This window comes from Cyphomyrmex costatus, unplaced genomic scaffold (genome assembly GCF_001594065.2).
Source record: "Cyphomyrmex costatus isolate MS0001 unplaced genomic scaffold, Ccosl1.0 scaffold743, whole genome shotgun sequence".
Lineage (NCBI taxonomy): Eukaryota > Metazoa > Arthropoda > Insecta > Hymenoptera > Formicidae > Cyphomyrmex > Cyphomyrmex costatus.
In genome coordinates this window covers 24,603-41,092 of record NW_017280315.1, presented here as the reverse complement: position 1 = coordinate 41,092, position 16,490 = coordinate 24,603, and the positions used below count along the sequence as shown (strand labels likewise).

Below are 16,490 nucleotides of genomic sequence, written 5' to 3'. Positions count from 1 at the left end.
CACACAGGATATGTATATATATCTATGTGCGACCGTCTGCTGTGTGTGCGCGCGCACGAGTGTGTGTGTATGTATAGATTACCGTTTATAAGTTTGAAAGCTTTTTGTATCTTATAAAAAATTAAGTATTTCCATAAAATAAGTCGTAAAAAATATTTCAAATTTGTTTTTTAATTTCGTTTGTTTACTTTGTTTTATATATTTCATAAAATTGAGTTTGATAAAAAAGAGCTCATTATTATAAAAGAGCTTATTATAAAAGCTTACAAGAGCTTATTATTTTAAAATTAAATTTAGAATCAAAATATCTTATATCTACATAGATAAACTTGAAGTAAAATTTAAAGTAAAAAAAATTTAACTTTATAAAATTTAACTTTTCATGAAATGTGAGAATATCATAAGTATTTCTGAACTTATGAACAGTAATATAGTAATATAGAACAGTTTATATAGTAAATCCAAAAAAAAATTAAAAAATGCCGATCGAGTTAATACACTGGTTGTTCGTGTGATTTGAAAAAAGCTTTATTGTATCTTGATAATAACAACGTTTCGATCCAGATTCGGATCCTTTTCAAGTCTCAAAGTTCATGTACTAAATTAAACATGTTAGCATTGTGCTCCCTAGAACACTGTACATTAAAAATAAATAAATAATAATTCTAAACATTAATATATTACATATAAAATAAATTATTTACATGTAACAATCATAGCAAATAAAATACAAGTTGTCATGTCAAGAGTTAAACTACTTGTAATAACAAAGATTAATACATCAGTTGACATTGTCATATGCGAAAACAAAGTAAAAGATCATTGCAGAGAGAGAAAAAGATATTATTCTATAAATAAGCATTCATATGCTTTATCTAACAATTCTGTATCCGTTTGCAAATTTAAACTATTGTTTTTTTTGTGTATGTAAATCATTTCTGACATGAGTCTTTTATTTAAAATTATTTCCTCATCAAGTATTTTAATGTTATTCCAATCGAAATCTTATGCTTGATACATGAACTTTGAAACTTGAAAAGGATCAGAATCTGGATCAAAACGTTGTTATTATCAAGATACAATAAAGCTTTATTCAAATCACACGAAGAACCAATGTACTAACTCGATTGACATTTTTCAATTTTCTTGGATTTATTCAACCGAATCTATTGTATTAAGTTATAAAAATAAAGTATAGATAAAGAAAAAAGAATAAAGATAAAGTATAGATAAAGTATAGATAGTTGTATAGATAAAGGTAATATATTTTTTATATAATATATATAATATTTTTATTATTATTGTTTGTTTCAGAAAAAAAATCAAGAAGACGTTAAATGAAGCTTGTTTCAAGAAAAAATTAATTAAAATTATTTTAAATTACTTTTTCTAATTATAGTTTGCGTTAATGTTATTATTATAAAAATTATTTTAGACTATAATTATTATATGTTGTTATAAGTTATATAATTTTTTGTTACAAAATATTATATTAACTTTAAAATAATATATTAGCTATTACATTTAAATTATTCTTGATTTATAATATATATATTTTAATATTATAATAATTTGTAATAAAAAAAAATAAAATCATTAAAATAAAATAAAAAAAAAAACATTCATATCTTTGACATAATAAGAATACTGTTGTTGCCGATATTGATGATAACGATGACAATAATGATAACGATAATAATAATGATGATAATGATAGTGATAACATTGATTAATAATTAATGATTATAGATTACATTGTTGATTATAATAATGATATTGCTTATGATATCGATAATATTGATAATATTGAATATAATACTAATATGATTATTAATTATTGATTATTTGTTATTGGTTGATTGTAATATTGACTAATATTTGATAAATATTGACTGATTATTGATTAATTGGTTTTCAGATATTGATTATTGATTGTCGTTATTGATTATTGGTTATATATCAATCATTAATTACTGATTTTAGGTTAATGTTTAATTATTAATCATTGAATACTGTATGATTTTATATTATTGTTTATTGGTCATTAAATATTGGTTATTGTTTATTGATTAATGGTTATTAATTGTATATTGATTATTTATTATTAGTTATTCGATATTAATTATTGTTTGTTAATTTCTGATTATTAATTATTAACTACTAATTTTTTAATATTGTTTGAATTTTTGTTATTGATTATTGTTTATTGATAATAAAAAATTACTGATCATTAATTACTAATTATTGATTTATTATTAAATATTGACTATTATTAAATATTGACTATTGTGGTTATTAATTATTGATTATTAATTTATATTTGATATTGAGAAATTAATATATTTATTTAGTTTTAATTAGAAAAACGTATTAAATATAAAAACTTAGAAAAACAAATTTTCAAATATAAATTATAAATTAAAAATAGTCTTTTTGTAAATAAGACAAATAAATAAGATATTCATTAGTCATTGCGGTTATTATTTGTTTATTCATTAATAAATATTGATTAATTTTTCATAATTAATTAATTATTAGTTATTGGTTATTATTGATTATATATTTTTCGTTAAAAAAAAGATATTTTTATATTTAATTTATAAAATGCCGAGACGTAAAATAAATCGCACTTTAGAAGAAGAAGAACAATTTCGACAGCAACGTCTTGATAGAAATGCAGAAAATCAACGTCGTCGTCGTCAAATTGCAAAAACAACAATTACTAATGTCATTTTACCAAATACAATTAATCAAACAAATTATAGTGTTTGCATTACTGGTACCATACATAATAATAACCGTATAGAATCAAATAATGTAGTTGGAGAAAATTCTGTAAATACTGTAGCATTAGATCAACAACGTGCAGAATATCAATTTCGATATCGATCACGGAAAAAGCAACAACCACATTTAAATATTAATAGTACAAATATTAGTAGTACCTTAATTAATGAAATAGTTGAATATTACATTGGTCCCATGAATGTGTCTTGTGTTCATTGTAACGCAAGACATTTTGCAGCTGAAAAAGTATCTAATAAAGGAAATTCATTTCACGATTGTTGTAATCATGGTGCGGTTTATTTGGAATCATTACCTCAATTTCCACAATTTCTTCGTAGTTTATTCGATTGTAGTCATGCAAAATCCAATAATTTTTTTCAGAATATTCGTAGTTATAATAGCTCTTTTTCATTTGCATCATTTAATGCTAATTTAGTTAATTTTCAAAATAGGCGGCCAAGTCCCTATTGCTTTAAAATACAAGGACAAATTTATTATCAAATAAATACAGCATTATATGCTGCACAAAATGAAAATCCGACTTATGGGCAGCTTTTTATTATAGATTCTAATGAAGCAATAAATTATCGTCTTATTGAAAATTCAAAGTTAGATTTAGAAATTATACAAAATCTTGAACGTATAATGCGAGAATTGAATATATTTGCTCAATCTTATCAAATGATGGGAGAAGAATTAGAAAATCAACAACGATTAGAAATAGAATCTGGAGAATTATTGCCAGAATTACAATTATTATTTACATTAAGACCAGGTATGGATCAACGTCGATATAATGCTCAAAGAACTAATGAAGTAGCAGCTGTTTTTTGTACTACTGCTGATGGAGAAATTCCAGAATCATATGTAACAATACGTAATAAAAGTACCAAAATTTTACAAAATGTTAGTACTATGGATCCAAATGTTGAACCATGGATATATCCCTTATTTTATCCATATGGCACTCAAGGATGGCATTGCAATTTAACAAAATTAAATAGTAATAAACGAATAACTAGAGGCCAGTATATTAAATATCGCATGGCTATTCGCGATGAATTTAACGTGTTTTTATTAGGTCGTCGTTTATTTCAACAATGGCTTGTAGACAATTATGTAAAAATTGAAAAAGATAGAATAAATTATTGTAAAGATCATCAAAAAGAATTGCGTACTGAAACATATCAAGGTTTAAGAGATTATATAACTAATATGGCAAATAATTTAAATGGACGTATTGGAAAGATGGTTATACTTCCATCCTCATTTATTGGATCACCTCGTAATATGTTACAAAATTATCAAGATTCAATGGCAATTGTTAATAAATTTGGTAAACCAGATCTTTTCATTACAATGACTTGCAATCCAAAATGGCGCGAAATCGAAGAAAATCTTTTACAAGGACAACAAGCTTCTGATAGACCTGATATTTGTGCACGTGTTTTTAATATTAAAAAGGATTATTTAATTGATTTAATTGTAAAGCAAAAGTTTTTTGGAGAAGTAGCTGCATTTGTATATGTTATTGAATTTCAAAAACGCGGTTTACCACATGTTCACATATTAGTTACTTTAAAATACAATTTTAAAATAACAACTCCACAGATTGTTGACAAATATATTTCTGCTGAAATTCCTGATCCATGTAAAAATCATATTTTACATGACATAGTTATGAGAAACATGATTCATGGACCTTGTGGAAATTGGTGTTTGATAGATGGAAAATGTTCGAAACATTATCCTAAATCATATCTTGAAGAGACTAAAATGGATGAAGATGCTTATCCTTACTATCGTCGGCGAAATAATGGCAAGAGTTTTGAACGTCCTGGTGGATATATAGTTGACAATCGTTATGTAGTTCCGTATTGTCCTATTTTATCGATTATTTTTAATTGTCACATAAATGTTGAGATAGTTTCAAGTATCAAATCAGTTAAATATCTGTATAAGTATATTTATAAGGGACACGATGCCGCTGCTATAACAATTGAGCCAATAACAGATAATATAATTATTGATCATGATGAAATACGAAATTTTATAGAAACTCGATATGTTGGACCTGTAGAAGCCTGTTGGCGTATTCTCGAAAAAAAATTACAAGATAAAAGTCATACTATAGTACGTTTGCCAGTCCATCTTCCGAACGAACAAAATGTTATAATTGAAAATGAAGTTATTGAAGAAGCAATGATTAACGCTTTAAATCAAGTTACAATGTTAATTGATTATTTCTCCTTAAATTCACGCGATGAAGAAGCAAGACAATATTTATATGTAGAAATTCCACGCTATTATACGTTTAAGAAAGAGAAAATTAATGGAAGAAATGTATCATGTTGGGTCAAACGCAAAAGTCATTATAATTGTATAGGACGAATGTATTCCGTTAGTCCAACACAAACAGAATTGTTTCATTTACGACTATTATTACTGACTATAAGAGGAGCTACAAGTTTTAATGATTTAAGAACTATAAATGGAGAAATATGTCAATCATTTTCAGCAGCATGTCTAGCTTTAGGTTTAATTGAAGATGATGATGAATGGAAACGAGCTATGAATGAAGCTGTTGGATGGATGATGCCTCGACAACTTCGTAGATTATTTGTACGTATATTATTACACTGTCAACCTTTACATCCTGAAGAACTCTGGGAAAATTTTAAAGTAACAATGTCAGAAGATTATGTTCGACACTTTGGATTGTTACAAGGACAAAGGAAAGCATATACGCAAATTAATATTATGCTTAGTGCTGAAGGTAAAAGTTTTGCCGATTTTCCACAAATGGAACAATTGATAGAAAACGAAGAAGAGGATGATTATAGAACACTTGAAGAAACTATAGAAATTGGTACCAGACAATATGAACAATTAAATGATAAGCAGAAAGAAATAGTAGATCTTGTATTAAACAGACTAGATACTAATAATCACAATAGTAATTGTATTTATATCGATGGTCCTGGTGGTTCAGGTAAAACGTTTATATACACTACTATCTATTATTTAGCCAAAATTCGAAATAAACATATATGTACAATGGCTTTTACGGGCATTGCAGCGACATTATTGCCAGCAGGAAAAACAGTTCATAAAACATTTGGATTGCCAGTTCCATTATTTGCTGATTCATCATCTAGGATTAAAATCCAATCCAAGGAAGCAAAGTATTTGAAAGAAACCGATATTTTTATTTGGGATGAAGCGCCAATGGCACCACGATATGCTCTAGAAATAATGGATCGAACATTGCGTGATATCATGAATAATGATTTACCTTTTGGTGGAAAAATTGTCGTGTTAGGTGGTGATTTCAGACAACTACTCCCTATTAAAATACATGGTACTCGAAATGAAATCGTAAATCTTTCAATCAAGTTTAGTTCTACTTGGAAACATTTTATAAATTTCTCTTTAACAGAAAATATGCGAGTTCTTCCAGAGGAAACTGAATTTGCAAAGTTTCTATTGGATATGGGAGATGGCGTATTAAATGATTCTAACGATAATATACAACTTCCAAATTGTTGTATCGCACCCATTAATGCTGATATTGTACAAGATATATATGGTGATTTGATAAAAAATAAAGAATTCAATAAAATAGCAAAGTGTGCAATACTTTCCGCACGAAATGCTGATGTAGATGAAATTAATAAACGTGTTGTCGAATTATTAGAAACGTTTGAAGAACGAATTTATACAAGTACAGATAGTACTGAAAACTGTGGTGATAATGGTGACATTGGTGAAGCTTTACTACCAGAATATTTAAATACTTTATCACCGTCATCTCTTCCACCTTATGAATTGCGTTTAAGACCAAATTGTGTCATTATGTTGATTAGAAATCTTAGTATCAATGAAGGTCTTTGTAATGGTACTAGATTAATGATTATAGCACTTGGCGACCATTTATTAAAATGCAAAATCTTAACAGGTGATAAAGTAGGAGATATTGTTTTTTTGAATCGTATAACGCTGTATTGTGAAAATGTATATCCTTTTACTTTTAAAAGAAGACAATTTCCAATAAAATTAGCTTTTGCTATGACAATTAACAAATCACAAGGACAGACATTTGACAGAGTAGGAATTGATCTTCGCAAAGATGTTTTTAATCATGGGCAACTTTATGTTGCCTTTTCACGAATACGTTCTTGGGAAGCATTAAAAGTTTATCTTGGTAGCCAGCGCGATAAAAAACAAGTTAAAAATTACGTCTATAAAGAAGTATATGTATGATTTCTTTTCTTTTAAATTTTTAAGAAAAAATATATTTTGATATATTTGTATATGATTTTACATAAAGAAATCATTAAAAATGTACGGGATCATTGAACAAATAACGTACGCAAAGCACATTTATTAATTAAATTAAAATTTTTTTCAAAGTTAATTTTTCAAATTTATTTAACATTATCTGTGCACATAATCTGTTACATATCCGTCGTGTATCCGTTTAAAAAAAAAAAGTGTTTCAAAATATTTTAATTTAGGAAAAACAAGTTGCATTCTAGAGTAAAATTTACAATTGTTTATATATATATATATATATTTATGTTGTTTTTATATATTTATGTTGTTATTTAAAACTAATAAGAGAACAGGGCTACGAGCCATAAATTCGTTAAAATCTTTAATTTTATTCTAATATATTGCGAAGATTATCACGTAATGTTGACGTTTCGTCCCAGTTTTTTCACTACTGGATTCATCAGTAAGGTATTGTAATGGAAGCCTACCTTATACGCCTGAGAGAGTTATTTAGTTGAGATTCTATATAAAGAGTATACGCGTATCAAAGGACTTGCGAGAATTTGCGAATATCTATAGACTTCTGATGGTGGATCGATGTAGTAATATTCTTCGTTGTTATTTTTTTAACTTCATATGGTAGAAATACACTTGGAATACAGTCAAATTTATTTTTCGATTCTATTTAAATGGATAAAGTAAGAACAATATCAAAACTAGAATCGAGTGATAATATAATGCTATAAATAAGTACAATATTTTTATTACAGACTCAAAATAAAAGACACATATAACATAAAATGTGCCATGTATTATATTAGATATGTGTTATTTGCTACAGTTGTTAATTGTTATCATCCTTATTAGATCATGACTTATATTAAATTTATAATATTATTAAATTTAAAATATTAATATTATAATATTAAATAAATTTACTATTTTTTCTTTAATTTCATTGTATTAATTTCATTGTATATTATTTCGTTGTGTTGTATCTTCTGTTTTACGAAAATTTCAATGGCGCGCGCGAAGCGCGCGCTTGTAATGTTCTAGTAACCGAAAAAGACAATGTTATTGACAAGGAACACATTTTTGAAATTATTCATAAAGTTTATAAAGGAAATTACAACATAAATTTTGCAATTAAATTGTGGAAAAACAGTTTATTATTGTATTATATATCCATTTTTATTTGATCATTAAAAATATATACAAAAATCTGTGTGACAAATTCCGAGAATTGATTTCAAATTGTGGGATAATTCCGGGAAAAAGTAGGGAATTTTGTTGGGCCACTTTACTACACACCCTGTGCTTCAGATCATGTGAAAGGTAGGGGCTGGAATACGGGAGCTAGCTTCAGCTTCATGAACATAGCTTGAATGATATAACTGCAATTTCTGTCCATTTCAAAACTGTTTACATAAGTTACTAGTGTTTGTTTTCATTTTCTCCTTCCGATATAGAATGGTTCTTATTTTACACACGTGTATAATAACAACTGTAATCAATGCATACGGTCGATTGTCAACATATGTCGGAATTTGACGAGTAAAAAAATTAAAAATGGAAATGAATTTTTAAGAGGGTTATAATTTCTTTTCCTACTCTTTTGGCTTCAGCTTTTTGGCAGATCACGTAAAGAAGGATGTTTACACTATGAAAAGTAATATATATTTATTTTTATCAAAGTTATTAAATATTTATAAAAATGTATGCCACGGAAGGGACAATGACCCTTCCGTAGCATACATTTTTATAAATAGTTACATATTTTTGATAAAAATGAATATTCATTACTTCTCATACTGAAAACAGCTGATGCCAAAAGAGTAGAGAAAGAAATTACAACACTCTTAAAAATTCATTTCCATTTTTAATTTTTTTACTCGTCAAATTCTGATATATCTTGAGAATCGCCCATCTAATGTTGATATTCTTGAATAATGTACTTGTAGTACACAAATGACAGACGTAATGAAGAAAATATATGCGATTGCAGGGTTGCACTGGAAAATAGCGAACGCGAAGACGGTATAATACCTAACTCAGCAATAACAGGAGATCAGTTCACGAAACTTAAAGAAGAAAATGCAGAACTACTTCGTAAATTGGAATCCTTCTAACAAATTAAAAAAGAAAACGCCGACCTGCTGAAAAAGATGGAACTCCAAAAAACAAAAGACAAATACAAATATAAGACATTGCAGAAGGAATTTCAAGATCTTCGGTCGGAATATGAGAAATTAAAAGAAGCCATGACAGAATTACAAAAAATTTTTACGGTAGGTCAAATAAAGAGACTGCTCGACCCGTCCAAGACAAAAAGTCATTGGTCTTCCACCGATATAGCTGCGGCTATCACGCTGAGATCAAAAAGCGGAAAAGCATACCGGTATTTACGGGATGTCGCAAAATATCCGTTGCCAGCTGAGTCGACTTTGCGGTACTGGATGGCGAAGTTTCAAGTGAAGCCTGAGTTACTGGAGGATGTCTTAAAACTTATGGCAACGAAAAAAGACAGCATGACTGATATTGACAAATTAACGGTTCTGACATATGACGAGATTTACATATCGAACAAAATGGAAATCGAGAAGAGGGAGCAGAAAGTATACAGTTCTCACGATACGTGTCAGTTCGTTATGGCTCGTGGGTTGTTTGGTGGGTGGAAGATGCCAGTATACTATATGTTCGACCAACCAATGAAGAAAACCATTCTCTTGGATATAATACTGGCATTGAAGAAAAGTGGATACACAGTAATTGCAGCAACTAACGACATGGGTGGAACAAATGTTAGCTTATGGAATGACTTAAGTATTGAAGTTGAGACTGAAAACGTTCGCAATAAACAACCCAAGGTGAAACGCAACTTCTTCGTCCACTCTAATATGTCCGATGACAAAGTTTTTGTGTTTGCAGATGTGCCACATCTCATTAAATTGATCAGAAATAACTTCATTGATTCCGGTTTTGTGATTGATGGCAATATCGTTGACATGTCGATCCTTGAAGAACTTCTTCAAATTAATGTGAAAGATGCAAAAATTGCATATAAATTGACTCAAAATCACATTGATGCTCGGGGTTTCCAGCGACAAAGAGTTGGGCTCGCGGCCCAAGTATTCTCAAAAACGAACGCGAAAGCCATTCAATTTTCCGGTAGGGCAGGCATGCTGAAAAATAAACATTGGAAAGCTGCGTCTGAAATGTTCACTACAATTAACGACTGGTTTGACATTCAAAACTCCAAAATGAAATTCGATACACGTAGTGGCACTTGTGCGTATGGATTAGATGTCGAAAACCAGAATATTATTTTGGATAAAATGACGAACATGGTCAAGACTATGCGAGTGTTCGATAAAAAAAACCAGGAAACCAAAGACACACTTATTACCCTTCCAAAAGGGTATACTATTGTCGAATGACTCACTACAAGACCTACTGGTATACGTAAAGGAGAAGTACGGCAACGAAACCACTAAACCTACATACATCCTGACATGGCGCCTATGCCAGGACATCCTGGAGAATTTTTTTGCCGCATTACGAGCTATGGGGGCATTACATAGTCATCTTTCGCCCGTTGAGTGCCAAAATCGGCTAAGATGGGCCATTTTAGGTAAAAACGCCATGCAAGCGATATGTGTTTTTCAGAACACAGAATACGACGAAACATGCGATACTTTCATCGATATACAAAGCGCTGCTGAATATGCAGCTGCATTTGCCGAAATAGAAGAAGATAGTGGAGACAGCGGTGAGAGTACTGACGAAAGTTTGGAAGAAATGTCAGGAATTAATAATACCGAAGATAGTGTTATAGCCCGAATGGCTATCACTTATTTTATCAATTATTTCATTCAACCGGCATAGTAATCGGCACCGGAAATGCAAGTCTGCACATTCTTTAAACCGCGCGCGACAAAGCATCGATCTAAGATCGTAGCGCGCGAAATACCTAAATGCACTCGGCATGGCAACCAACAGCGGAAGTGCAAGATTGCACATTCTTTAATCACGCGATCGCGCCTCTAGCGCGACGAATATTACCATATATGGTCCGATCGAAGACCAAAAGCGACATCATCAAACTCAATATAAGCGACCGCCTAAATGCCGAGCGCAGAGTCTTGTCTTAAAATCTAACCGTAACGGTACGTTACGCGCGTCACGAGAACCGAGTCAAATACCATCCGCGATAACGTTCGTCGCCGACCGGTCTAATAATTAAGTCACGAGCGATACCTTAAAGTATATTCATTTAATTAATCAACTTCATTGATTAAATAAAAGTTACGATCACTCAAGTTAATTGTAACCTATTATAATAAATAATCATATTAATAAAGGGTGCAACATTTGTAATCAAATATTAAAATTGTTAAATAAAAAGGGGTTATTTCTAATGAAAGTGTGGTGATGTGAGTGTTTGTTCGACGACCCTTTTACAATGTCCCCGTTATCCTCGTGGGTTCCAACCCTTTAAGCGGATCGAATCCCAAATTATTATCTTGTTGCACCGAGAGGTACAACAAAATTGGTGGCAGCGGTGGGATTATCTGGTGAGATATCACCGAAGAATCTGAGGGAGAATCTTAGAGAACCCGACGATCTTAGCCGCTAGAGGAGACGAGAAAAGACCCGTGCAAACCGCGCAGTGGTAACGGGCCGGAGAGAAAGTACATCTCCGAATTACGATCTCTCAACTCAAGAGAAGATACGTAAAAATACACGGCGAGTGCATGCCGTAGCTAAGACTAGTTATTAGTCTAGCAATAAAATTTAAAAGTGAGTCGACAACGCCACGCAGAGGCCGACGCCCGGAGCTACCAAGGTACCAAGGAAGGCTGCCAGGACCCGAGGCGTACGAGAACCAACCACCAACGACCTTGCATCGAGACGGTGTCAACCAGGAAATAGCGCAACATCGACAGCCAACACGGACTGCGGTGGAAAGGACTTCGCAGAACTTCAACATCCGAATAGCTGAGCGAGCCGATCAGCGCAACAATGACGCGAGCGATTCTACTAATGTAAGTCGTACACATGTTATGCGATAAGACTGTGTATGTCTGAAACGAGAGACACACAGGATACCGACCCGTGTAATCATAGATTAACGATAGACACCGCCGAGCGAGCGAATAGCGAACCGCCGTTGAATGTAACAAATAACGCACGCGATAATTTAAACCCGTCGATCGAAAACGACGTAAACTTATCCCCTCACGTGATAACCGACCGCGAATTTCAGTTAGATCTAGACGATTTTAACTTGATAAAACAAGACGCGATAACACGCGACAAAAATATAATTGACACAGACGAGACTACTCAAAACAGCCGTGACATGACGACGCGTACTCCACCCAGGGATCACACCCCTGAACGTTTATTAACGCCAGGCGAAGATAACGCCCAAAATATAAGCAACCCGCAAAATCGCGGAACACCGGAGAATAGGCGCGGAAGAAGAGTGACCTTCCAAACAGACCACTCCGAAGACGAAGACGACACGCAAGACTCAATAGATACGCGAAACCGCGACGAAACCGAAACTAGGCATGACCGAAGAGTAACCTTCCAGCCTGCCGAGAATCCTCTGTTATTAGAGATGTTACATACGCTACAAGAATTACGCGTACATATAACGCAAAATCGAAGCGAAACAACCACTCCCGATCGCAACAGAACTTCGCGAAATTCCGACCGACTTACGGATTATTCGTTAATGCAACCACCTCGCGAATCCGGAGGATCACTTCACTTTCTAACATTAAAAGAAGCGCGTAATATGATCCCCGAGATGGACGGCACCTCGCGAGATCGCGTGCAAGAATTTCTACAGGCAAGTGAATACGCCATACGACATGTTCATCCCGCGGATGCATCTACTTTATTAGAGGCCGTATTACACACAAAGTTCAAAGGAAAGGCGATGAAAGCTTTCAAAAATAGGGAAATTATCAGTTACGAACAACTGAGGGACGAGCTGGAAACGGAATATTTAAGCCGAAGAAGTACCGCGCATCTACAGCTCGAATTCAATGCACTGAAACAAAAGCCGTCGGAAACCGCGCAAGATTTCGGTCGCAGAGTAGATAATCTAGCCATGGACCTATACGATTCTATGGAAGAAGGAAAACACCATACTCCCGATCAACAACGAGCCATATTAGAAAATATCAAAGATCAGGCCCTCTTAAACTATCAAATCGGATTGCGCGAAGAAATAAATACATTGGTGCGCTCTCAACATTTCCGAACGTTACAAGAAGCCATAGCCGGAGCGAGTTCCGAGGAAAAAATAAAAGGTCTAAACGACCGACACCGTGCGTATCAACGGGATAAGAAGACGGATTCACCCTCTTACTCCACGCGAAATTTGCGAAATCCCGCACCCCAATGCGGTAAATGCGGAAAAATGGGCCACATCGGTCAAAATTGTCGGACAAGCCGCTACGCGAATAAATTTTCCTTGCCTCGTGCTGAAAAGCCAGCAGGAATTAATACCGTCGAGAAATTTTGCACATATTGCAAAAAGGCGGGACATAATCGCGAAGAGTGTTGGATACTCAACGGGCGACCAGATAGAAATACACGACCACGCGCGAAACGCGAAACGGATAGCAAAACAAAGCGAGTAAACTCTGCCGTAAAGGTGAGAAATCAAAGGAAGAGCAAGAGAGATAGCGACAGCGAGGAAGAATCATCTGATAGCAGCGAAGAAGAAGGAGCGAAGGCGCGAAGAAAGCGACCGGCAATAGATCATAAAATTGCACAAGTAACCGGATATAATGCGAATAGCGGTCTTAGACTAATAACGCTACCTATAAGGGAAATGGAAAAGGGGCGTATAAATCTTTTATTTGACACCGGCGCTACACTAACGCTAATTAAAGTGGGAAACTTGAAGGACGCAACTATCATAACAGAGAAGCAAATGGCCCTCACTGGAGTGACAGGTCATAGAATCAAAACTATTGGAAAAATAAAGGCAACAATATTGATAGGAGACAAAAAAGTACGACACACCGTGCACGTCGTGAAGGACGACTTCCCTATCGACTACGCAGGAATACTCGGCATGGATTTCTTGCAGAAGCATAAAATTAAAAGCGATCAAAAAACTTATCTACAAATTGATGGAATAAAATTAAAACTCCATCCTTATAAAAAATGGACGCTGACTCCTCGCAGCGAAACAATTATCCAAGCAATGACCGACCAAAATCGCATTGGAATAGTAAAATCAGAAGAAACCGCGCCAGGGGTTTTCATCGGGAGCTGCCTTGTACAGCCCTGTAAATATATGTGCCCCGTGAGCATCGTAAACACTACGGAGAATGAAATAGAAATACAAGTACCGCAGGTAAAAATTGAAGATCTTACAGACGACTTTAATGAAGCGCTAAACATTAACCACGCGACAAGCAACGATAAAATCGAACTACCGCGTGAAGAAAAAATTAAGAGTCTACTAAGAGTTGCTCATTTAAATCAAGAGGAAAGAAAATCATTACTAAACATATGCGAAGAATTCAGCGACGTGTTTCATCTAGACGGAGAACCACTGACTCATACGACAAGGATAGCGCATGAGATAACGACGCGAGCCGACACCGCGAGCGTGAACGTGCGACCGTATCGTCTCCCCGAGAGACACCGCAGTGAAGTAAATAAACAAATTCAAGAAATGTTGAAACAAGAAATAATACGACCGAGTAGTAGCCAATGGAATGCACCACTCTTAGTCGTACCGAAAAAAGCCGACCTTAACGGAAAACCAAAATTACGAATCGTAATAGACTTTCGAAAATTAAACGATCTCACTATAGGGGATTCGTTTCCCCTTCCGAATATAACTGATATACTAGATCAGCTGGGGAACGCGAAATATTTTACAACTTTAGATCTCGCCTCAGGATATCATCAAATACCTATGGCCGAGCATGATAAACATAAAACTGCTTTTTCTACAGCCTACGGTCATTACGAATTTAATCGCATGCCGTTTGGATTAAAAAATGCGCCCGCGACATTTCAACGATTAATGAATACGATATTAATGGGCTTACAGGGATTAAAATGCTTAGTATATTTAGACGACATCGTCATATACGGACCAAGCTTAGAAGAACATAACAAACGATTAATCGACGTACTTAAAAGAATACGTAAAAATAATTTAAAATTACAACCTGATAAATGCGAATTTTTACGAAAAGAAGTAGTCTATTTAGGACATATAATAACAGAAAACGGAATTTTGCCGGATCCGAATAAATTAAAAGCCGTGAGTACATTTCCAGTACCAAAAAAGGTAAAAGACATTCAATCGTTTATCGGATTAGCCGGATACTACCGAAAATTTATAGAAGATTTTTCGAAAATCGCGAAACCTCTAACTAAATTAACAAAAAAGGACGTAAAATTCGTCTGGACCACCGAACAGCAAGTAGCATTCGAAACTTTAAAAAATAAATTAATATCCGCACCTGTACTAATTTATCCGGACTTCACTAAAGAGTTCATCGTCACGACCGACGCGTCAGATTTCGCCGTCGGCGCCGTTCTGTCTCAAGGTACGGTAGGTCAGGACCGACCGATAGCGTACGCTAGCCGCGTACTATCGCGAGCGGAGCAAAATTATAATACTACTGAAAAAGAATTACTTGCAATTGTTTGGGCAGTAAAACATTTTCGCCCTTATTTATACGGAACCAAATTTAAAATTGTTACTGACCATAAACCATTAATATGGTTATTTAACGTTAACGATCCCGGATCGAGACTCATCCGGTGGAGATTAAAATTAGAAGAATACGACTACGAGATAATACACAAGGCCGGTAAAAGAAATACAAACGCTGACGCCTTAAGTAGAAATCCTATATGCAGCATCAAGGAAGACGAAGAGGATGAAGAAAACAAGGAGAAAACGATGCGCGAATATACAGAAGAAGAGAAACGTCGATTATTATATGAATATCATGACTCACCGACAGGAGGACATCAAGGTGTGACACGCACACTAAATAGAATACGATTAACGCATAACTGGCGAGGCATTACAAGAGATGTCGAGAATTATATAAGTAAATACGAGAATTGTCAAAAAAATAAACTAAGTCGGAAAACAAAAATGCCGTTAGAAATTACCGACACCCCCGTAAAACCTTTTGAGAAATGCGCACTCGATATTGTAGGACCATTAACGGTAACTACAGCAGGGAATAAATATGTTCTCACCTTCCAGGATAATCTTACAAAATTTAGCAAAGCCATTCCGATAGAAAATCAGGAAGCCGCAACCGTAGCAAAAGCGTTTGTAAAGCGAATAATTGTCGAATACGGGATACCCGAAAAAATTTTGACCGATCAAGGTACAAACTTTGTAAGCGAAATGTTTAAAA

At 33.5% G+C, this 16,490-nt stretch overlaps 1 protein-coding gene across 1 annotated transcript; it reads left to right on the top strand.

The window, feature by feature from the left end:
* The first annotated feature begins 3,432 nt into the window (after window positions 1-3,432).
* Window positions 3,433-9,191, top strand: LOC108780818 (uncharacterized). The gene is made up of 4 exons (XM_018548635.1): window positions 3,433-5,779; window positions 5,867-6,112; window positions 6,227-6,753; window positions 9,024-9,191. The coding sequence occupies exons 1-4, from the start codon at window positions 3,433-3,435 to the stop codon at window positions 9,189-9,191; spliced, it is 3,288 nt and encodes a 1,095-aa protein (XP_018404137.1).
* The last annotated feature ends 7,299 nt before the right edge of the window (window positions 9,192-16,490 follow it).

Coding starts and splice junctions, on each gene's coding strand:
- LOC108780818 (XM_018548635.1), top strand. CDS start 3,433: ATGCGAGAATTGAATATATTTGCTCAATCTTATCAAATGATGGGAGAA. Junction 5,780..5,866: donor CGATGGTCCTGGTGGTTCAG/GTAAAACGTTTA, acceptor CGGGCATTGCAG/CGACATTATTGCCAGCAGGA. Junction 6,113..6,226: donor AAAAATTGTCGTGTTAGGTG/GTGATTTCAGAC, acceptor TCTCTTTAACAG/AAAATATGCGAGTTCTTCCA.